Source organism: Pocillopora verrucosa, chromosome 6 (assembly GCF_036669915.1).
Source record: "Pocillopora verrucosa isolate sample1 chromosome 6, ASM3666991v2, whole genome shotgun sequence".
Lineage (NCBI taxonomy): Eukaryota > Metazoa > Cnidaria > Anthozoa > Scleractinia > Pocilloporidae > Pocillopora > Pocillopora verrucosa.
Genome location: NC_089317.1, coordinates 8,416,646 through 8,441,546, shown reverse-complemented (window position 1 = coordinate 8,441,546; position 24,901 = coordinate 8,416,646). Strand labels below are relative to the sequence as shown.

Here is a 24,901-nt window from a genome sequence, read left to right as displayed (position 1 = left end):
AGAGGGATAGAACACGAAATTGCAAATAGCGAGGAAACTGCCTCTGCAACCCCAATTGTTTCGGCTTTTAAATGATCGGCAAGACAAATTTCACAAATTGTGAAAATTTTAGAGATTTTACCGGAGCAAATTGAAGAAAATCAAAGGCAAAGCTAAATTATCACTGGCGAGCGCCTCCCATCGTGGAGCCTCAGCTCAGTAACAAAAACTATATTGTAATATTACTACAAAAAAACGATGGTCCGAACCTTGCTTATCGCCCTTTGATGGCTTTTAGCTTTTTAACCCTCTAGAGCCTCTTTAAGTTCTCCATGACGGATAGTTTCGTCTTTATGAGACTTCCCAGAACAAAACATGTTATATGTAATACCAATTCCGTTGAATCAATTTTGTGCAAAACCATTTCCAAAATAAAAAAAAAGTGTAGCTATTGGAGCACGTCATATTTGAAGCTTTTCGTCGCAAACATGTCTAAATTACTTTCTTCATTGCTTTGACGTTGTTTTTCACCAAAACACGAGCGGAGCTCTTGATAGAAATGAAATCTCGGAACTTTATCCAATTGCTTTAAGATGTCAATTTGATGCTTCGAAAGAAAATCTATAGAATCAACTTACCTTGCAACTTATCGTGTAATAAAGAATTCAGATGAGTGGTAAAAAAAGAGCTTCGACTTCCTCAATTTAAAGGAGGTGTCAATATTTGATCTGAGTGAGAAATATGGTAAGACGACTTATCATGCCGACGACCAATCGTAAGGAAGATACTTAATTTACTACCCCAGTAAAAATTGAAAAAAAAATTACTTAGCCATTTGAGGGGGCAGATAAGGAAATGCAACGAGTGTCATAACTTGAACATAAACCAGTAAAAATGCACGAAATGCCTATCAATCCTAGAGGTAGGTATCCTGTCTTACAAATAGGTAGGTTTTTTCGCAACGTTTTTTTTCTCGTCGCGTCGTTTTTGTATGAACAATCGGGTGAAGTAGACGGGAACACTTTTAATTTGTTTGAACTGCTCGGAAAATAAATGGTGGAGAGGTCTGAATGTAGCAGATGGTCAAATGCATACTTTGTCTCATTTGATCATAAGGAACAGTTTGCCAGAATTAATAACTTCCTTGTTAATAAAAAAAAATAAATACATTCATGCGTGTGATTTTTACTGTTCAGAGTGAAATACGTGGTTGATGTTATCAAAATTTTAAATAAGAATTTTGAATGTCTCTTTGATCTTTCTTTGTAGTGGAACATAAAATGAGACAGGTTTTCTTTTTCACCTACATTGTTTATGTTGAACAGTCGACTGAAATCGATGAAATCAGTTGAATTTGAAGACCAAACTAATTATTTAATTGTCTTAGGACGACAGACATTAAGTCAATACCCTTTTCCTTCAATCATGGTGGTGAATTTCCTGCGGGAGTATATTTTTAAGTCGTTTAATAATAACAGTCTATCTGAATCGATATCATATTGGTTAATACTATGAATGGTTTTAAAAGTCAGATCGGCATACCTAGTTGATACTATTAAAGGTTAGAAGTGTGAATAATGAAGGTTTCTGAGTAATATCCCACAAATTCTGTCCTTAACGTCTTTATTACTTTATCTCATAACAAAATTATTCATCAGAAAGAGAAAGCTTTCTCAAAAAACCATTACAGTGAAGCGACGCGTATGCAAACCTGTCTTTTTAAAAAACACTGCTAATTTCACCTCTTCAAACTAAACTAGTTGGCTAATAAGACACCAAAGTCACCAAAAAGACTAGTGAAAACATTTGAAAAAGCCAGAAAGTTTGAAATAATCGTACTTGTAATGAATGTGTTTTATGGAATATCAAAAACTGGAAACCTCCCAAGACTGAAACTGAACTTAACCTAATCCAAAAGTTTTGGTAGCAACAAGAAACTTTGTCTTATCAATGTTCCCGTATAAAGACATTCGTCTCGTTTTCCACTAAGATAAGAAAGTTCCTTTTATATATGTAAATATTGCTTTGCCATTGGCCGAGAAAGTTTCCGCCAGAATCTAAAAGATGAGCTTCTTGCTCAAGCCATTTCAGAAACAAAATGCTACAATATTCATGCTTGTACAAGCTCACAGAAAACACTGAGTTCCCTTTTTGCAACCTGTGATGTCCATATGCATGGGGAAAAAAAGGAACTGTTACCTAAATTTTTTTTTTACAATACTAATGAGTATCCAGCAAAAATTGAAAATGAATTGAAAATGAACTGAAAATCTTTAATGTATTTTCCAAATCTTTCTTAGTAATCTTAGCATTGATCTCACCTATGTAAACTATTGTACCTGCAATCTTTGGAACTGTAAGTGAAAAGGTAAATTTTCTTATGAACTCTCAAATTTGGAATTCACTTTTTGTATCAATGTGTCGAAAAACTAAAAATAAATCATATGTCTTAAACTATCTTTTTTATTTCATTTTAAAATTGAATAAATTACTTACCTATTCAAACCATGGGCATCTTCCATCCTAGATAAAATTGTCGTTGTACCCTGAAAATATGGCTTAGAACTTCCTGTTGCATTTCCTAGACTTCCGTCAATCAAATATGTTGGCTAGAATTGCTAGAGGTTAAGTTGACACATTTCCCATTGAGTATAAATGGAGACTCACAAACCATCTCGCGCGTGTATTATACATGAAAGTCATGTATAAGTTCAACCACACAACTGCTCTTAATGGCGATAATCAATAAAGCAGCAAATTTGAACGCGACCTCGCTTTGAAGAGCCCTATATAAGAGGAGAGTGTTTTCTAAAAAGTTTTAATTGACCATCGAGGGTAATCAGGAACGGCTTTGGTTTTGTTTTAACGATTTTTTATCGAAAAGGGCTCTATAGAGCTTAAAATTTAATCATTTTTCATAGCATACACTTTATATACGTGGTAACGACAAATTACAAATATTCTAAATGTTTAATTTTAACACGTTCATTTTGACACACGTCGTAAGGTACTTGAATCAGCAAACACCATATGTACCTGAAGACACAATAGCAGCGTCAATACTTCATCGAATTATTAATCGCTTGATAATGATATTACACAAAATAAATGATAAAAATTTTGTGCTTGCTATTGATGAAGCTTGTTTTCACCGTGACAATGTCATCTCTTCAATGTGATTGGCCTAATAAACTTAAATATATTCAAACCACTCAGTCCAGCTTTTTTATTCGTTTGTGCTTTGTTTCTGGGCGGAAAACCTTTTACAATGCCTCTCTCTACTCTTGAGTATAAATGGAGACTAACAAACCGTCTCGCGCGTGTATTATACATGAAAGTCATGCATAAGTTCAACCACACAACTGCTCTTAATGGCGATTCAGCAGTAACCCTTGACTCACAAATAAGGTACCAACTCTGCGTTCTTCTTTTATTCCCTGCAAGTTAAGCAGTTAAACACAACTTGTATGGAATGTCTCGTCACTAAAGGTCATGTTCCTATCGCGAATCATTCTTGGTTCTTGTCCTTCTTCTTCGAGAGTCGTCAACCTTCTGTTGTTGATGCTTGATCTGGATCTTAATCGGCTCGTGAGATTAAGAGACCCCGTTTGACCTTTTTGAGAAGAAGAACGGACGTTTTCCTTGTTTTGCAACAGATTCTTAAAGGCGGACCAGAAGTCGCATTTGAAAAACGTGTAGAGAAGAGGGTTGGCGAAAGATGTGATATATCGAATGACCACAAAAGCTTCAATGACGCTAAGCAAATCTTTTAATCCTCTTTGGAATAATAGCATGACGCTATATGATCGCCATGGCTGCGAAAACCAAGATACATTTCCTGTCACTTTCGCTTTTCTTCTGTTCCCGTGAGTTCTTATTCTGAATCAAAGGTGCTCGCTGCCTTTTAGTAATTGCACTGAACATGGCCATGTATGCATAAATCATAAATATGTACGGGAAAAGGAAAACTGCAACGAAGCAAACTGCAGTGTAAATAACGTCCCAAAGCGTAGATACAGCATCATATAGATATAGCATCATACAGAACAAAAGGACAAAAGGATAAGCACCTGATGTAGCTAGTAATGTATGCGAGATGTGTACCCCAATACTTAATTGTGACGGCAAAATGCCAAAATTATAAACAATGAAGTATGGAATAGCGATAACGCCAGTACTGAAGTCACAAATTGCCAGGCTGAGAAGCACATAGTTAGAAGAGGTGCGAAGACGACTACTTCGGTAAAACAAGACAAACACGAGTCCATTAGCCAGAAATATTGCTATGGCAATTGGAAGAAGTTTGCTCAAGGTCTTGAGTCCATCGTCGGAGTGTTGTTTAGGAAACTTTGAGGTTGCATTGCTGTCATTCATGATTAATTATGATGAACAACGAGGGTTGACGAAAACACTGAAAGAGAGCAAAAGTATAAAAATGAAACAATGTTAACGGACGGTAGATGATTTCGCATCATGTGAATAAATAGGGAATCAGATTGTCTGGAGTGCAGATAAGCGCATATCATTACATTACTCAGATTGAGAAAAAACCGGTAGAAGTCCATGGAAATTTGGGTAGGCGAGATCAATGTGATCAATTCATGATTTAACTCACAATAGCGATTACTGCGTTTACTGTGAAGCCCTTTTTCGAAGGCTGAATACAACAGTACTTTGGTTTTAAAAGATTTTTAACTATTTCAGTCCTTTCTTTTACGATCAAATATGAAAAACGAACATGTAAATGCGTATCAAAAAGGCTTTGTTCTTTTTCTCGTACTTCTCCTCTGTATTTCTCTTTCTTTGTTCTGTTTGGTTTCGTTTTGTTTTTCCAGCGATAAAATAAATATTTCGCTGAGCAAATGACAGAGTTGTTTTTACAGCACATCTTTGGAACTGATCAGTGAAACAATCCTTTTCTTATGAAAATGAGAACTGTCGCTAGTTCCGAGAAAATATAGCTCTATCAATGTGTTCGGTTCTAAGTACAAGCTCTGGCGAATAACAACTCATTGGATGTTTCCTCGTGTCAGTACCGCTACATCTACTTCATGGCGCTGAAATTCAAATCATTAATGTTTCTTTGTTTTATCTCAAATCACTCTTCCCATCTTGACTTTAGTCTTCTTTAAAAACAAAGCACGAAATCGGCATTCAGTGGCAATGAAAGTTGGTTTTGAAGACAATATTAATTTTTTGGTACTTCTTTCACGAGCTTAGAATAAAGAGAAAATTCTGGGTTCCCATGATGGATCAAAACTCAGATGCTCCACTACTGAGCTTCACAACACTCTATGTTGTACGAGGTTATTGCTGCGTTCATGAATGACTTGGCGTCCCAGCTCATACTTTAAGGATCAGTGCTCTTAAAATCTTTTTGTGGCTATATGGAGTAGGAAAAATGGCAAATTTTGAGCTCAGTTAAAAAGTAAAGGCTTCGATGAAAAGTTTCCGCTTATACAGAATTAGTTTTATATCCGGATTTACAGGGCAAGGATGATAAAGCAAAGATTGAAGAAATATGCAGCGGTTGGACCACCAACTGTCCGTTTTGATTTTATGCATTCTTAACTCGAGAATTTTAATTTAAATTTCATTGTTAATGCTATTTGGGTGGGGTCTTGGGTGAGTGACTCCTTTAACCTTCAATGTCGTTGCTCTGAGGTATTTTGTGATACCTCTTGTGGGACTCATTTCCTCACAGTAAAGAGGCTAAGTTGTTAAACACGATTCAAAATGGCGCTGTCAATCGTCAAATTCTTTACCACCCATGAAAACAGTTCAAAACTCACCAGCATAAGACTACCTGTTTTAAATCTAATTTCAAACGAGTACTATAACTTTTCACAAAACATGTAAAAGACTAAAATTAGCGAACCTATACCTATTAATAAAATGCTTTTGAGTTGTGGTGCAATACTTCAGTAAATTCTGTATCACTTAAAGAAAATAATAATATACCAAACAAAAAAAGTAATGTTAAAAGAATGCTCTATCACTGGTAAATAAATTGCACGTGCTTTTGAGGTGCTACGCCGGTCCTATTTTTGCAATGTGATTGGTTTAATGAGCTAAACTTAATCCAATACCCGCGGAGTGTTCAGTCCAACTTATCTATGACTTTGTGCTGTTTTCTTAGGCAAAAAAAAAAACCTTTTTCAGTGGAGTGTCTATCACCTGCAAGCAGTTAAACACGGCTTGTAAGAAATGTCTCTTCCCCAAAGGTCACGTTGCTATTGGGAATCATTCTCGGTTCTTGTCCTTCTCCTTCGAGCGTCGTTAACCTTCTGCTGTTGACGCTTGATCTGGATCTAAGTCGGCTCGTGAGACTAAGAGACCCTGTTTGACTTTTTTGAGAAGTAGAACTGACCTTTCCCTTGTTTTGCAACAGATTTTGAAAGGCGGACCAGAAGTCGCGTTTGAAAAACGTGTAGAGAAGAGGGTTGGCCAAAGATGTGATATATCGAATGACGATAACAGCTTCAAAGACACTAAACAGAACTTTTAGTCTTATATTGACTAATAGCATGACGATAAAATAAGGGAACCAACAGCAGGCAAATATGGACGCCATGGCTGCGAAAACCAAGATACACTTCCTGTCGCTTTTTTTTTTCTTCTGCTCCCGCGAGTTTTTATTCAGAATCAACGATGGTCGCTGCCTTTTAGTAATTGCACTGAACATGGCTATGTATGCATAAATCATAAATATGTACGGGAAAAGGAATACCATAACAAGGAAAACTGCAGTATGAATAACGTCCCAACGTGCAGATGCTTCGGCAATATGCAAAACGACAGGAATGATGGCAAAAACAGTAGAAGTGATCCAAACGCCGAGCACAATTTTCAAAACCAAGCTCTTGGTCACCACGTGGTGTTTTAGTGGACTGACAGTTGCCATGTACTTGAGCCCAGTAATAAATAGTATGTGATAAGCACCTGAAATAGCTAGTAATGTATGCGAGGCGTAAACCCCATCATTCATTTGTGGCGGCAAAATGCCAAAACTATAAACAATGAAGTATGGAATAGCGATAGCGCCAGTACTGAAGTCACAAATTGCCAAACTGAGAAGCACGTAGTTAGAAGAGGTGCGAAGTCGACGACATCGGTAAAACAAGACAAACACGAGTCCATTAGCCAGAACTATTACTATGGCAACTGGAAGAAGTTTGCTCAAGGTCTTGAGTCCAAAGTCGGAGTGTTGTTGAGGAAACTTTGAGGTTGCATTGCTGTCATTCATGATTAATTACGATGAACAGCATGGGATGACGAAAACACTGAAAGAGAACAAAAGTGTAAAAATGAAACGATGCTAACAAAAGGTATATGATTACGCATTATGCAAGTATCGAGTGACTCAGATTATTTGGAATACAAAAACTGAGATTGAAAGAAAATTTCAGTCAAATGTCGGTGGGAATTTAGTAAGTGAGATCAATAAAAGATTTCAAATTGATTTGGTAAATTGAAATATTGGTATTGAGGTCAAAATGCTCATGCATTTACGGTTTTCAGGAGGTAGAGAAACCTGCTATATTTGTCATGTTTGAAGGCTTCTATAGAGAGGCCAGCGAAAGGTGATTGATTTCTTTTGCACGATAACACCCACAAGCGATATTTTTCTTCGGTATATTTTTCATAAGACAGCAATCTATCGCACACGTATACATATCTCTTTTTAAACTTCTTTGCTAGAAAAACGAAATGTAAACAAAATACCCAATAATTGATTGTCAGGGGTTTTTAAGGGTTTGTTAATTGTTCTCACGATAAACATCAACTTGCCTGCTGAGATGTTCAGAAAAAGGTTTGACCTGTTTTACCATTAAACTCAAATGGCCGAGTCCAAACCTTTGAAAATTAGGGATTACTGTGTTTACATTAGCTAGGGCAAAATGAATGCATAAGAGCAAAGAAATTTGATATAAATATAAATGCTAAGAGGCTTAATTGCTAAGTTACGAATTATCTCCGTCAAATCTTTAATCGTTAAATATGAAAAACAAACATGTACATGCGTATTTAAAACAACAGTTGCAACAGAAGTTTTTTTCTTGTTCTCGATTTCTCTTCTTTATTTCTTGTCTCTTTATTTTGTTATGGTGCATGGCGATGCGTTATTAATTATTGATTTCTCTTTGCCGTATCTCAAGTCATACTGTCAATCCTTAATTTATTCTTCTATGAAAACAAAGCACGAAATTGGCTTTTAAATACAAATTAAGACAAACTTCGAATCAAGGAAATATATTTTTCGATCTGTCGCGAGGCTAGGAAAAACAAAAAGTTATGAGTGCTTATGGTGAATCGAACCTAAAACTATCGGCAAATTATGCGCACCGATGCTCTACCATTAAGCATCCAAAAAACACATATGAATGGTAGGCCACACTAGCTTCATATGGCAGGTGTGCCAGCTACAAGCTGTTCGAAGCTTTGTGTGTTTATATAAAATGTGAAAAAACTGGTAAATTTTGAGCTCAGTAAAAAAGGATACGTTAGGAATATTTGAAAATTGAAAGTTAACTTACGTTTTGCCGAGTTGTTGCCTGCTAAAGCACTTTTTGAGCTCTTTATGTCAAGGCACAAGTGGAGCTCAAATACGTCTACACACTTACAATAATATACCAGTAATGATAAAGGTTCCTGTTGAAAGCTTCAATAACGTAGAATCTATTTTATATCCCAATATGCCGGGCAATATTTTAGAATGATAACGCGAAGATTGACTGGATATGTAGCGAGTCACTTTCGTGGGATTGCTGCGTTTTTGGTTCTCTCTCAGTGAGTCTTCATTATTCAGTCGTCAGTGGTTCGAATCTGTCGTAAACCACCGCTGTGCTCAAAGATTGTGTGTATTTTTCCCGCGAGAGTTTCATTTTGACCTTCATTGTTTTAAAATCTTATTTGGATGAAGTCTTAAATGTGATACCGTGTCGTTGCTCTGCGGGATCTTGTAATAATGAAACATTTTGTAACTACCTCCCCGTTTTATATCATAATAAATTTCGGATATAACTCGCGCTATCATCGGTGTAACGAGCGCGTTATCAGGTTGCAAAACACGGGCTGTCGGCTGTGTAAAGTTCTCTCCTTTTTCCCGCAAATAAACGCAGAATTTCGAGGTAGAGAAAGGACGACAGTTTGTATCTTAAAATACGAATAGAATATGCCACAAAACCACGTAAAAGAAATCGAAACTGAAGCGAAGGTACAGGTATTTTTAAGTATTTTTGCTGGCCTGTTGTAATGCGCGCCAAACAAGTTGCGAGAAAGCTGTCTGTCTCAAGCGAAGAATTAAAAAGCGTCATAACCAATTATATTTGAAATATCTACTGTTAGAGCGGTTTATTGTCATAATAATTGCCGAATGAATCCGAATCAAGCCGAGTAAAAGCTCGTGATACTAAATAGAAAAGTCCCTAAGGATGGATAAAAAAAGGCCCATTGTATTAAAAAATCCCAACCATAACAATAGGCAAAGTTTGATATGGAGCTGGGCTAAAGCTGTCACGTCATCTGCCGATTTGCACAATGTCTGACCATTTTCAGAATTCCTCTCTAGTTTTTTTTTCCAAGAGGGCTGCCAAGTAGCAATGGAAGAACCAAGCAAAGGTTTGTGAACATGCCAAGCGCCTTGACAGACGTTATCATAGCTTGAGCAAAGACGAAAATCACCAAAGAGAAAAAGAAATGGACTGTCCGAGTTTTGAAAGTTTTCGCGCTCAATTAGATCAATAAGTATACGTACGGTAATAAAACACAAATACAGCTAACATACCTATAGTAGATATAGTTTGGTGATAAACAGAAACAAAACATGAATGATGAAAAAGATAGTCAAACTCATTATTATAGTATAACTGTTTAAAATTCATTAAATTACGAAGAGTCAGAGCGACGCTGGTCATACTATGGTCCATCGTGGTTTGCTCATCACGGCAATCTGCCGTCATCGCAGTGAAACAAGCCTCAGAAGAAACATCGCCGCCCTTTATATAAACAACAAGAGCTTGCTCTGGTATCCAATGCGTCGAGTGTTGGGCCACATCATTCACAGCACCTGAGTTTTACGGCGCTGTCATCCTGAGCAATCACCATATTCCCGAGTATTAGGCTGTCGTTCATTCCGGCATAAAACTCACGCCTTGAGCAGTTTGTTTACTAATAGTCATATGAGATAACTTGTGCGCTTTATGAGCCACAATTCGGTCGGATTTTACTTAACATTTCACTTTCCGATTCTCGTATTAAGGACAAAACAACTAAAGGCAAAAATGTTGAATTCGACCAGCCTTACTATTTTAGTAAGCTATTGCAAATTGCGAACTTTGACGTCTCCTGGTATGCATATACTTTGATGGAAAAGAGTTACGAAGTATTTTCTGGTCCATAGTTCGTTCCTTCAGCTTTTAGTTGTAGTACTTTGCTTTCTTCCTGACGCTGTTGACGCTCGCTTGTTCCCGAGATAAGTCTTTCCCCCTTAATTTACATTGTAGCACTACTGTCAATGCCATAGCCTTCATTCGATCGTTGCCCAAAATAACCTTCAATGCGCCTTGAACAGCTACAGTGTAAGTTCCTCCTGTCTTCCTCATTATGGATTCCATAGTTCCTTGGAATGTTTTTTTTATTTTTTCAGCTGACTCCTTTATCTATGGTAAGTAGATCGGATCACTTTGTCGCGCAATCACCGGTGTGAAAGTTCAAACTTACCTCCTTGAGATTGAAGGAGGCTAAAATCTATTTCGAATTCTTCCCCTTTTTCACCTCTTGCAGAAATTCTCTGAGTGCCCATGAAATTCTAGGTCACTCTGGATACGATCCGGCTTTCCATGGCTTCCGTGTAATTTGCTTAGTTCTCTGGCTAGGTGTCGCCGACTCAAGACTTCTTTGACAAAGGTATAAGCCAGAGATAACGTCTAAACACACCGCCTCGATACTTATAACGAAATCCATAAGTTGATGAAAAATGCTGCAACCAAAATGCCTCAATACAGTTAAAACTTTAACTGGCTCCAAATAAATCTTAAAATACAAAAAGAAGCAGGAGAATTTGTCTTCTGTCGAGCAGGTCTGGAAGATATTGAATTCTTTCTGTCGCAAGCACGGGACAAATTAAAGAACTGGGTTCCCTAAAAGAAATCAAACCTCAAATCGAGGGTTTGTTATATCGAAAACCTCGATTGAACGAATTTGCGGGAAAAATACCAAAATGTTCGTTACATCGAGGTATGGTTAATAACTGCCCCCCACACACACACATAATTGTTCTTTTTTCTTCTTCTTGTTCTTCTTTTTTCTACTTTCGTCCTTTTTACTTAATTGCCAGCTCATGTATCAAATTGGTTGCTTTGACGGAAGCGCGAGCTAGAGATGACGAACAAACACATCTATGGTCGTTCGTTAAAAAAATAAAGATGTTAAATGATGATGAAAGATGTCATTTGACAAGAGCATGGGTCATTACAAAAGATCCCGGTACCTCGCGCCTTTACAAAGTTCGTATGTGACAAGCTAAGCATCCTACCTCTCCGCTGTCATATTCCCGGGCCGACCACTCTGTGACCGTGTTGGCATTTGAAAAATGCGGTCAAAAATACAGAATCCGCTTGAAAAACTTCCAACGTATCGTGACTAGTACATCTCAATTAAATCTCATTAGATGTTAATGAACTGAAGAACAGTGGTCATCTGCCTCTGAGAACCTTTTTAACTGAATCATTCTCGACCATAGGCTAGGTAAGAGGAAGAGAATAAAGCCATCTTTTCAAGATGGAATTAAATTAAAACTACCCAAAATCCCACCTTAATGACGATAGTTCCTCATCGTTTAGAAACTGCTTCGTCTGCCTGATCTATTTAACCCTCGATCCTTCCATATTTCCCAAGAAATCGCTACTAAAATCTAGCAAACCACTTTCTGACTGTGATCAGTGCATAACAACCTTTTCTTTAAATTAAATACATATGCATATACCTACGATTATAGCAATTATTCAAATTAGCTTTTTAAATGATCACTATGAAGAACAAATATTTTGAAAGGGGCTTTTGAAAGAAAGCGGCTCAGTTTATCTCGCTCAGCTTTTTTCGCTTTCGTTTTGTTTTCGAGTTGCTCGCCTATTTCTTGATTGCTTACTTTTTTCTTATTTTTTCTGTTCCGAGCAGTAAAATAAATATTCGCAGAGCAAAAGGAAATTATATCTAATGATAGATCACCTTTAAATTTACTTGTTTAAATTCCAACTAAAGATATTACACCTGTCTGCTAAAGTTGAAAGAAGAATGACTATTATCGTCAAAACGAAGCCTTGTCGTTCTACTTCCTTCCAAGCGCAAACTTAGCCGAATGAGAATCATAAGCTGTTTCTCATATTTTGTGCCTCTACGTCTCTTTGTTAATGACGAGAAAATTTGTAACATACTGAGTTTTCTGTGCCGTGTTTGCAATCAAACTGTGTACCTGGAGTTTTTAAAAGCTTCTTTACTAACATAACAAGTTATGGCTTTTAAATGTGAACACATGCTGGTATGAATTCTTTCAAATTTGAATTTGTTTTCTTACCTTTCAGGTGCCAAACTGTGGCCTTCTAAAGTGTGTCTTTAGCTACTGATATGTTTTAAAAACTGAGTTTTTCCCCATGAAGAAACAGACTGAAGGAACAAAAACTAAACAAAAACAAACGTGAAATTTTCTTTTGACTGCCTTCGTCTGCAGCGGATATTTGTCGGATAATATCTGTTTCCTACTCTTATTCCTCATGGGGACTTAGAATTTTTTCTTTGTCCCACGCTCGTGACAAGACGAAAAACATCTTTCTTAATATCTATGTTGTTATCAAGACTGTGTAAACCTAAAAACTTTACCTAAATTGTTGATGATTTCAATGTTTTTACTAACTTCTTTATTGACCAATTAAGAATCAAATATGCTCATTCGTATTTAATAAAATGATTCGGCTCAACTTTCGACCCTTTAATTTGTAATCTTTTTGTTTTGTCTTACTTTTTGCTCGATAAACGAAGGCTGAGTTGCTCATAACGTTAAATAACTCATATAAATTAATTCAAATCAATCAGAGGCTTAAAACCTATCGAATAGAAATGGAAATTGTCCCTAATTCTGACCAAATAAAGCTTTACCTCTGTATTTAATTTTAAGAGCAAACTGAGCTAGATAATAAATTATAACTAAATTTCACTGACATCAACGTCGTATAGTCTTAAAAAGGTAAAAATACAAGAGAATTCACAGCCGGTTATCTTCATTTGGAAAATTTGACAATAACTTGCAAATTCTGCAAAATAAATATGCGTAGAAGAGTAAGAAGAAAGGGTGAGATTGACAAGGCTTCTCAAAAACTTCATTGATTCTATTATGGTGCAACAAAAAAAGGCTCGAATCCAAAACTCCAAAATAGAAGGCTTACGAGGCTCTGTTTGTTTCATTAATGAATTGCCGAATTTACACTTTTTAGAGTTCATATAATACCGAGTTAGATCGTCGACGACAACTCCGCCTTATGGTTTTCTAAATAGGTTATTGTTCCACATCGAGACAAAAGTGCATCGATGCAGACATCATCATAGTGGGCTCAAATAATTTAACTTGTGTAGGATTTTAAGTCCCAAAATTTACCTGGGGATAATGACTACCCACAGAATTTCTCAGTGTTGATATCCAGGAAATTTCAAAATAAGAAAAATATGCATTTAATGTGGGATCACCTGGCTGTTACTTACGCACTGCCTTCTGTGCAAGTATATTCTCTCCAAACTCCCCATCTGCAATTTTGCTTTACACTACAAGCTTTCGTGCATCCTTTTAAACAACTTGAAGCGGTCCCGTTTTTGGCGCATGTTTTGTCACCGCGGGAAATGCGAGAACAGCATAAATTGATCTAAAACCGCCTCCATATAAACAGAAGAAGAAAAACTTTTACTTTAAAAGAATTCCATGATATTAATCTTTAGGCTTGTCCTATTCGTTTTTATGGCCACGATATGAATACGCTTTAGCAACACCCCAGGAAATGAAATACTTAATGCAAATCCAACCTTTGAGGAAGATATTCAATAGATTTTAACGCCCTTGAGTGATCTCAGTTTCTGCTGTATTGAGCATCTCGAAAAGATATCCATCACTGCGAAGATCACTTTCATATTCAAGATATCCATGAATGGTACAACATTTTTTTTCCATTAAGTTTGCTTCATCTTATCTCGTTCTTCTGTCTCTACGTAAAGTTCCCGTTTATGTAAAAAACGGGAAGTTTCGTCTTTATTCAACAAATTCAGGTGATATGCAGATTTCACGGTAAGATATCTCCCTTCATTACAACCTAATTTTATATTTTTAGATAAAATTTTTAGAGCTAACTCGCCATTGATTTTCAAATTTATTGCACCAGACGCCAGTTGCTTTCAAAGGTAGACGTCAAATTTGTCCCGATCATTCACCACTTTTCAAAAAAATATGTTTCATGATCCTACCGATAACAGATATTTTTTACCCTCTTGCATATTTTAACGAAATTAAGGTGGAAAAATAAGATCAAATCACAAACTGTTCATGCTTATTTTGTAAACATTGATGAAACACCGGACTTTCGCCTGTTTCGAAAACAATGTATGAAGGTAAAGAGAGAAAAACAATTTTTCGATGCGATCTCGTTTAAATTGAAACGTTTAAGTAACTTTCTACCGCCTCAGTTTACATGCGGGTGATTTCTGAATTCGTTCTTCCTCAAATGGGTTTCAAATTGTCTAACCTAAGTTTAGATATGTACACAACAACACGAATATTTTAATCACACTTCTGGTGACAAATTCTTTTTCTTGTGGTCATGAAATTCATTTCAACGTTTGGGTTTTTTATATCCGTTATGACTACTCATATCTTGATTTTCTACCTTCAAAGCCTTGGACATTTTCTCACCCACACTTTTCAAGTATTCCCTCTATTCAATAGATCTTTTTCACTTGAAATGTCACGTTTCTTGAGCTTTTTCAATGATATGACTGTTCAGAAGAAAGGCTCTTTACTCTTAGTGGTCTTTTTCACCGTCATTTCAGTGTCTTGTCAGCATTTGTTCTGCTGATTTTCGACCACCGGAGATCCTATTTGTTTACCAAATTAAGGGAATCAATCGAATGTTTTCCAAAACCCGTAGTGCCTCAGTGTCCTCGCTAATCAAAACTTGTATATCATATCGCTCGATTGATTTGTCTTCTCTGTTCATTTGCCACAAAAGCAGAAAACGTCTTTTAAAAAGTTGGTCATCATCTCCACTTGATGAGACCAACTGGCGCGGCATGGCGTGGTCAGAGATAAGGTATCAACGTGTACAGTTCTAAAGTAGTTACTGAAAATTTTCCAGCAGCCATCAACACTCAAACAAATTTCAAATCAGGCAAGCGCACAGCAAGATCGAGGTTGATTTGAAATTACGGGTAGAATGTCGAATAAAATGTCTAAATTTCTCAGACATGTTTTGAGCAAGATTTGAGGTTAAACAGATCGAATTTCTATTTAAGCAACGTTCAAAGAGGATCTGTATGAGCTTAACCACTAAACTAAAAACGGGCTTAAATTCAACATCAGCTGCCAAAAAAGCGGCCAGTAGTAGCGATAGTCAGCGTTTTCAAGGTCTTTCAGAACTCACCAATTAAGCTGCCTCTCGATCTTGAAATATCTTTAAAATTGCAAACAAGTTTTCAACTATCAATAATCTTTTTACAGTCATTTCTCCTAGTTTTTGAAAATATGCCTCACCTCATTGATTACCTGTTTCTGACCACGCCACCCAAAACCGACTGACGGTAAAACGCGTTCGGCTGCATCTTCCACTGCTTTAGTTCATATTCTTCCAAGCCACCTTTTTAACTAATAAATTTTTTTCGAATGAAAACATTGATAATTAAGAAAAGTGTTAAAAACAGAAAATCTTGGCGAAATGAATATCCAATACTTTTACCGACGTGGTTTCGGTGTGTACAAGCTGCTTTGAAATAAATTAGCTTCATGTTTTTCTTCCCCAAGACTCGCTACTATCGAGATTACGAGATAATATGGTTTTGTAATTGTTAGGTTGTAACAGTTGAAACTGTCAAATCATGATCAAAATTGAGAACGGAAAAAATCTTTGAACAAACAGAAAGAAAATTTGGAGATAAGCACATCTAGTGATATCAATATCTAAAAATAGAATTCATTACCTTGCCTTAAGAACTGATCAAGACCTTTCTGCCTGCGGGAAGTTTGTGTTACAGTCAGTTATTTTTCATAAAGTTTGAGTTGGAAATTTGACTTGAGGAGGCTCCATAGTGTTTTTTACCAGGCGACATCTGGGTGCGAACATACCGCGAGCTTTACAAGTGTCAACATGTAATACAAACATGGCGGCTCCATACGATCGCAAAATTGTTATCTGAAAAGCTGTGTTAAAGCAGTTTAGCACAACACAGTTTTAATGTCATGGAATCAAGGGTTTCCAGCAACTGCACCAGTAATATTCATAGGCCTTCTACGGTTGAAAAAGAGGTCAACCGAAACGAAAACACTGTGGGAAAGATTGCCAAAAGGCGACAGCTTCGAAAGTTTACGCATGCTCAGATACAGATCTTAGCGAACTTCTATTCCATTATGTAAGCAGGACAAATTGCACAAATTGTGAACATTTTGAGAGATCTTACCCAAGCAAATTGAAGAAAATCAAAAGCAAAGCCAAATTGACACTAGCAAGCACGAAAATCATTTTGATAATATTTACTACAGCAAACGAAAGTTTGAACCCCGCTCATTGCCTTTTGATGGCTTTTAGTGACCTTGAAATTAAAAAAAAAAGCACCTAAAAAGCTACGAGAGAAACATTACGCTGATGTGCGCGTCAACATTGAGCAAAAATTGTCATCTTCATGAGATTTCAGCGAACATTACGTGTACCAATTCTGTTGAATCGATTTTAGGTGCAGAACCGTTTGGAGCAAGTTAAGTTTAAAACCTTTTCGTCGTAACCATCGGCTAAATTACTTTCCTCATTGTTGTGACAATGTTTTTCACCAAAACACGAACGGAGCTCTTGATAGAAATGAAATCTCGGAACTTCCTCATAATTGCTTTGAAATAATATCAATTTTGAAGCTTCAAGAGAAAAGCTGTAGAATCAACTTACCTTGCTACTTACCATGTGGTAAAGAACTTAGATGATAACTTATCATTCAGACGACTAACCGTACAAAAGATACTTATATTACTAACCGACTAAAAATTCAACAGAAAATTACTTAGCCATTTGAGAGGAAAGACAAGGAAATGCAACGAGTGTCATCACTTGAATATAAAATATAACGTCTGTCAATCCTAGAGGTAAGTTATCCTGTTGTGGAAAGCAAGATACCTTTTTTTGCACCGTTTTTTTTTTCTCGTCGCGTCGTTTGTGTTTGAAAAATCAGAAGGAACGGGAACAGTTTTAATTTGTTTAAACTACTCGGAAAATAAATGGTGGAGAGGTCTAAATGTAGCAGATGGTTAAATGAATATAAAAATTTCCCTATATCATTAGAGATAAATTTTCACTTAAAGTACATTGTCTCATAAGGAACAGTTTGCCAGAATTGATAACTTCCTTGTCATTAAAAATTCATACATGTTTGTATTTTTACCGCTCAGAGTGATATACGTGATTGATGTTATCAAGACTCTTAAAACGAAAAATTTTGAACAATGTCTCTTTGACCGTGCTATACATGGGGGACATAAAGTGAGAAAGGATTTTTTGGTTCATTTGCGTCGACTGAAATCCATGAAATCAGTCAAATTTATAGGCAAAACTAATTATTAAATTGTCTTAGGTCGACAGACATTAAGTCAATACCATTTTCCTTCAATCATGGTGGTAATTTCCTGTGGGAGTACATTTCTTTACCTCGGTTTATAATAAGAGTTTGTCAGAATCGATTCATATTGGTCGGAATATGAAAACTATATATGACTACTAATCAGATCGGCATGCCTAACTATAACTATCAAAGCTTAGAAGTTTGAATAACGCAGGTTTCTAATAAATATCCCCCAAATTACGTTCTCGGAGTCTTTATTTACTTTATCTCAATTCAAAATTAGTGATCAGAAAGAGAAAGCTGTCTCAAAAACCATTACAGCGAAGCGACACTTATGCAAACCTGTCTTTTAAAAAACCAGTGCTTATTTCACTTCTTCAAACTAAACTTATTGGCTAAGAGAACACCAAAGTCACCAAAAACACTGGAGCAAACAGTTGAAAAAGACTGAAAGTTTGAAATAATCGCACGTGTGTTCTATTAAGCATCAAAATTGCAAACCTCCAAAAACTGAAAGTGAAGTTTACTTAATACAAACATTTTAGTAGCAACAAGAACTTTGTCTTATTAATGCTCCCGGAGAAAGACATTAGTCTCGTTTTCCCACCATGATAAGAAATTTCCTCTTGTATATGTCAATATTGTTTTGCTGTTGGCCGAAAAAAGTGTCCGCCAGAATGCAAAAGATGAGCTTCTTGCTCAAGCCATGCTTGTACAAGCTCACATAAAAAAAACCTCTTATTTTGCATCATACGATGTCCATATACATGGGAGACAAAAAGGAACTGTAACCCAAATCGTTAATTTACAGAACTATTGTAGCATACATCAAAAATTCAAAATGAAGTCAAATCTTTAATGTATTTACCAAATCTTTCCCAATAATTTTGGCGTTGATCTCACCTACGTAAATTATTTGTACATGCCAACTTTGGAACCGTAAGTGAAAAGGGAAACTCACTTTTGAATTCAAATTTCCAATTTACCTTTAGTATCAAAGTGTCGACCACCATGTCTTAAACTGTCTTCTTGATTTCATCTTAGAATTGGAAAAATTACTAACCTATAATTCAAACCGTGGGCATCTTCCATCCTGGACTAGATTGTTGTTATACCCCAAAAAATATGGCTTACAGCTTCTGTTGCATTTTCTAGACTTCCGTTAATCAAATATGTTGGCTAGAACTGTTAAAGGTGAAGTCGACTCATACTCAGCTGACGGCATTGATCGCCTCGCATTTTAAAACAAAACAAAAAGAAATATTAAAATGGCACGTATAAAATTAAAATTTCTACCTAAACTGAAGAATACATGAATATATTGACTACGGAAATATTTGTCTTGTTTTCAATAAAGTTTCATTTATACATTGACAGCTTTTCATCCTTCTGGGCCTATTTGAATTAAAAAAAAAACTGCTGAGAACTCGAGACTCAAAAATCGACTAAAATCCAGAGTTTTTCAATACCTTCTCGTTTTCATTTAATTTATTTTACCTTTCCCTTTTTTGTCTGATTAATTCTCTTGTTTGGCTCTGCTTTTGTTGATATGCTCTTTCCAGAAAAAGAAAAGCAGTACTTTACTTATCATGAAAGATAGTTAAGAAAGGAGAATTAGAAAGACAGAGCCTTTTCCCTCCGCTTTTTAGAAAGTGTTCAGAGAGATTTACCGCGCATCACAAGTTGTTCCTAAAGAGAAATTAAATTCCAGTTTCGATCTCTTAATTATATAAACAAATCGCTAAGAGATGGAAAAACTCGAGACGTAACTCAGTTACGTCACCGGAAAACGGCTAGGCTGCTCAGCAAAATTCAAAATGGCGGCGTTCATCGCCAAATTCTTGAGCACATACAATGTTCGAAGACAGCTCTCCAAAGGCTAGGTTACTCTTTGGAATCTAAAAACCTCAATCAGTGTAACAATCTAATTTTCGGAGATAGAAATGAAAGGTCTCCATCAGCATACTTCTTCTTTGACTTGATAGCCACCACTTCATGTGCTAGACACGCTTTTTTGACTTCCGTGAATGAAATCTTACATTATCTCTTGATACCTAATGATTGCTACTTTCCTTCATAATCCACGAGCGCAAAAGTACCAGCCATCATTTCAAGAGTATTACAACAATCTAAAACGAAATTATGCAAACATGCATATTACATATTTTTTGGTTCAATCACACAACTGCTCTTAATGGCGAGTCAGCAGGAACTCTTGATAAGTAAATGAGGCACCAAGTCTGTGTTCTTCTTTAATGCCCTGCAAGCAGTTAAACACGACTTGTATGGAATGTCTCGTCACCAGATGTTACTTTCCTATCGCGAACCATTCTTGGTTCTTGTCCTTCTTCTTCAGGCGTCGTCAACCTTCTGCTGTTGACGCTTGATTTGGATCTTAATCGGCTCGTGAGATTAAGAGACCCCGTTTGACCTTTTGAGTAGAAGAACGGAGGTTTTCCTTGTTTTGCAACAGATTCCGAAAGACGGACCAGAAGTCGCGTTTTTTATGCTTTATTGACTGAAAGCACGACGATAAAATAAGAGAACCAACAGCAGACAAATATGATCACCATGGCTGCAAAAACCAAGATACACTTCCTGTCCCTTTTTTTTTCTTCTGTCCCCGTGAGTTCTTATTCTGAATCAACGACGGTCATTTGCCTTTTAGCGATTGCACTGAACATGGCTATGTATGCATAAATCATAAATATGTACAGGAAAACTGCAGAATGAATAATGTCGACAGCGGTAAAACAAGACAAAGACGAGTCCATCAGCCAGAACTATTGCTATGGCAATTGCAAGAGGTTTGCTTAAGGCCTTGAGTCCATCGTCAGAGTATTGTTGAGGAGATAATCTCAAATTGCCCAACGAAGTTAAAGAATTACGCTCTAAAAACCATATAGCGATAATCTCCACTATTTCACGATCACTTACCGGGGTGGAGGTCACTAGTGGCGGATATTTACCGAGCTGTGAAGCGGCTACATAAATATCCTACACTTTTACCGATGTTTAGGTAGGTTATTTTTTTTAACTTATACCATTTAGAAAACAAAAAAATTAGTTTATTTCTGTCAATATATCGAGAAGTGGTAAATTAAAGAAGTTCAACTCTTGACGCGCAATTTTGTCTCTTCGGATGCTAAGAAGTGAATAGATCTTGATAATAACTTCCAAATCAGCCAATCAGCCCACGGGTAAAGCACTATTCATCTCTGTAGTACATACTATGAAAAAAGATATTTATGAAAATTTGCTGCGGGGTGCAATTTGGGATTCTGGTTTGAAAATTTTCTACTAATCTCCGAATGATTCATCATTTCGATAACACTTGGAAAAGAGGAGCAAAGCTTAGCTTTGTCACTCGCAAACTGTAAATTTTGACAGATTTCAACACAATTTTGGTATGATTAGCTTACTCTTTGAAATCTCATTGTCAAAATTCTTTGCAATCGCAGATATGACGTGGTTTCGGTGTACACATGCTGCTTTGAAATAAATTAACTTCATGTTTTTCTTCCCCAATATTCGTTACGAGATAACATGGTCTTAATCGTTGTTGGGTTCTACCAGTTGAAACTTTCAAATCATGATCAATGTTCAGATCGGAGAAAATCTTTAAAAATACAGAAAGTAAATCTAGTGATGTCAATAACTAAAAATTGCGTTTATTACCTTGCCTTAAGAACTGATCAAGAACATTTTGCCTAGGGAAGTTTGTATTACAGTCAATTATTATTCATGAACGCTGAAAATGAGTTGTTCTCGAAATCAGTGTCAGATAGAGAAGAAATAACTGGCGCCTGAGAATTGAAAATTCGACTTAAGGTAGCTCCATAGTGTTTTTTTACCTGAAAAAGTGTGCTTAAACAGTTTAATACAATACAGTTTTTATGTCATGGAATCTATGTGTTCCAGCAACTACACCTGTAATATTCATAGGCCTTCTACGCGTGAAAAAGAAGTCAGCCAAACAGTAAACACGATGGGAAAGATTGCCAAAAGGCGACAGCTTCGAAAGTGTACGCACGCTTAGATACAGATCTTGGCGAACTTCTATTTCATTACGCAATATTTTGCAACAAAGAAAATAAGGATCTTTAGAGCAATATTTATTGCGTTTCCTCCAGTGGAATATCCTTAGATTTGCTAGATCGTTGAACACATTTCTGTCCTTCCTACTGCCTGTTTTCAAAAAATTCGTAGAACCAAACTTTGAGATAGAGGAAAAAACGCAAAATTGCAAATAGTGAGGATACTGCTTCTGTTACCCCAATTTTTTTGGCTTTCAAATGATCGGCAGGACAAATTGCACAAATTGTGAACATTTTGAGAGCTCTCACCCGAGCAAATTGAAGAAAATCAAAAGCAAAGCCAAATTAACACTGGCAAGCACCTTCCTTCATGGAGCCTCAGCCTAGTAACGAAAATCATTTTGATAATATTTACCACAGCAAACGAAAGTCCGAACTTTTTGATGGCTTTAAGTGACCGTGAAATGGATAAAAAAACAACCTAAAAAGTTACGAGAGAAACATTACCCTGATGCGCGCGCAAACATTGAGCAAAAACCCTATTGAGCCTCCTCCAGTTCTCCATGACGGAGATAGTTTCATCTTTATGAGATTTCATCGGACATAACGTGTTCCGTTGAATCGATTTTAGGTGCATAGCCATTTTTAACAATGAAAAAACAATGTAGCTATTGGAGCAAGTAACATTTAAAGCTTTTCGTCGCAACCATGGCTAAATTACTTTCGTCATTGCTGTGACATTGTTTTCCACCAAAACAATAACGGAGCTCTTGATAGAAATGAAATTTCGGAACTTTCTCATAATTGCTTTGAAATAATGTCAATTTTGAGGCTTCAAAAGAAAAGCTATAGAATCAACTTACCTTGCTACTTACCATGTGGTAAAGAGCTGAGTGAGATGCACAGAAAAAAAAATAGCTTCGACTTCGTCAATTTCAAGGAAATGTCAATATTCGATCTGAATGAGAAGTATGGTAAGATGACTTATCATTCGGACGACCAATCGTAGAGAACATACTTAAATTAATAACAGACTAAAATTCAATAGAAAATTACTCAGCCATTTGAGAGGGCAGACAAGGAAATGCAACGTGTGACATCACTTGAACATAAACCAATAAAAATATAACTGTCAATCCTAGAGCTAAGTTATCCTGTTGTAGAAATCCTGTTGTAGCGTGGTTTGTGTTTGAACAATCAGAAGAAGGGGACAGAAACAGTTTTAATTTGTTTAAACTGCTCGGAAAATAAATGGTGGAAAGGTCTGAATGTAGCAGATGGTTAAATGAATATAATCATTTCCCTGTATCATTAGAGATAAATTTTAACTCAAAGTACATTGCCCCATTTGATCATAAGGAACAGTTTGCCGTTTGCACTTCGATAAATTCCTTGATAATAAAAAAGGAAATAGATACAGACATGTGTGTGTTTTTATTGTTCGGAGTGATATACGTGGTTGACGTTATCAAGACTTTTAAATAAAAATTTTGAATCATGTCGCTTTGATCGTGCTATACGGGGGGGGGGACACAAAGTGAGAAAGGATCTTTTTGTTCACCTGCGTCGTCTATGTTTGAACAGTCGACTGAAGTCGATGAAATAAGTAAAATTTAGAGGCAAAACTAATAATTAAATTGTCTTAGGACGACATACATTAAGTCATTACCATTTTCCATCATGGTGGTAAATTTTCCTGTAGGAAAACATTTCTTTACCTCGGTTTATAATAACAGTTTGTCAGAATCGATATCATATAAGTCGGAATATAAAAACTATGTATGACTACTAATCAGATCGGCATACTTAGCTGATTCTATCAAAGCTTAGAAGTGTGAATAATACAGATCTCTAGGTAATATCCCACAGATTCTGCTCCCGGGGTCTTTATTTACTTTATCTGATTGCAAAATTATTTATCAGAAAGAGCAAACTTTCAAAAACCATTAAAGCGAAGCGACACTTATGCAAACCTCTCTTTTAAAAAACTAGTGTTTAAACCAAAACTTACTGGCCAAGAGAACACCAAAGTCACCAAAATTACTGGCAGAAACATTTGAAAAAAACTGAAAGTTTGAAATAATCGCGCATGTAATGAATTTGTTCTTTGGACCATCATAAATTGCAAACCTCCGGAGACTGAAAGTGAAGTTTACCTAATCCAAACATTTTGGTGGCAACAAGAACTTTGTCTTATTAATGCTCCCGGATAAAGACATTAGTCTCGTTTTCCCACCATGATAAGAAAGTTCCTCATCTTTTGTATTCTGGCGGGAATGCAAAAGATGAACTTCTCGCTCAAGCCAGTTCAGGAAAAAAAAAAAGCTACAATCTTCATACTTGTACAAGCTCACCAACTGTCGACCAACTGAAAATGAATACATGTCTTAAACTATCTCTGATTTCATCTTAAAATTGGGAAAATTATTTACCTACAATTCAAACCATGGGCATCTTCCATCCTGGATTAGATTGTCGTTGTACCCTAAAAAATATGGCTTTCAGCTTCCTGTTGCATTTTCTAGACCTCCGTTAATCAAATATGTCGGCTAGAATTATTAAAGGTTAAGTCGACTCCTTCTCAGCTGACGGCATTGATCGCCTCGCATTTTAAAACAAAACAAAAAGAAATATTAAAATGACACGTATAAAAATTAAAATTTGTACCTTAACTGAAGAATACATAAAAAAAAAAAAGTACTTTACTTATTGTTAAAAATAGCTAAGAAAGGAGAATTAGAAAGACAAAGCCTTTTCTCTCCGCTTTTAGAAAGTGCTCCTAAAGATTTACCGCGCACCATGAGTCAAGTTTCTGAAGAAAAACTAGAGTCCAGTTTCGATCTCTAAATTATTCAAACAGAGAAAAATTTCGGGGCGAGACTCAGTTACGTCACGATAAAACAGCTAAGCTGCACAGCACGATTCAAAATGGCGGCGTTCATCGTAGAATTCTTACAATGTACGAAGACAGCTGTCCAAAGACCAGGTTACTCTTTGGAATCTCAAACCTCAATCAGTGTAATAAAGACATAAGT

At 36.3% G+C, this 24,901-nt stretch overlaps 2 protein-coding genes across 4 annotated transcripts in view; both read right to left on the bottom strand.

Annotated features, from left to right (window-relative positions):
• Window positions 1-3,431: 3,431 nt before the first annotated feature.
• On the bottom strand, window positions 3,432-4,353 carry LOC136281839 (probable G-protein coupled receptor npr-8). The gene is given in 2 exon segments (XM_066168877.1): window positions 3,432-3,780; window positions 3,782-4,353. Coding segments are annotated over 2 exon segments (921 nt in total).
• A 1,773-nt stretch (window positions 4,354-6,126) lies between these two features.
• The window catches only part of LOC131774925 (somatostatin receptor type 1-like), a 63,925-nt gene continuing 45,150 nt past the window's right edge, over window positions 6,127-24,901 (bottom strand). For 2 of the 3 annotated variants that reach the window (XM_066169271.1, XM_066169270.1), the window contains one exon: window positions 6,127-7,262. In XM_066169271.1, the coding sequence (XP_066025368.1) occupies window positions 6,167-7,225 (1,059 nt within the window). In that variant the 5' untranslated portion in view covers window positions 7,226-7,262 and the 3' untranslated portion in view covers window positions 6,127-6,166. Of the gene's footprint in view, window positions 7,263-18,892; window positions 18,939-24,901 lie in introns of those variants that run through there. The other variant, XM_066169272.1, reaches the window with a different exon arrangement.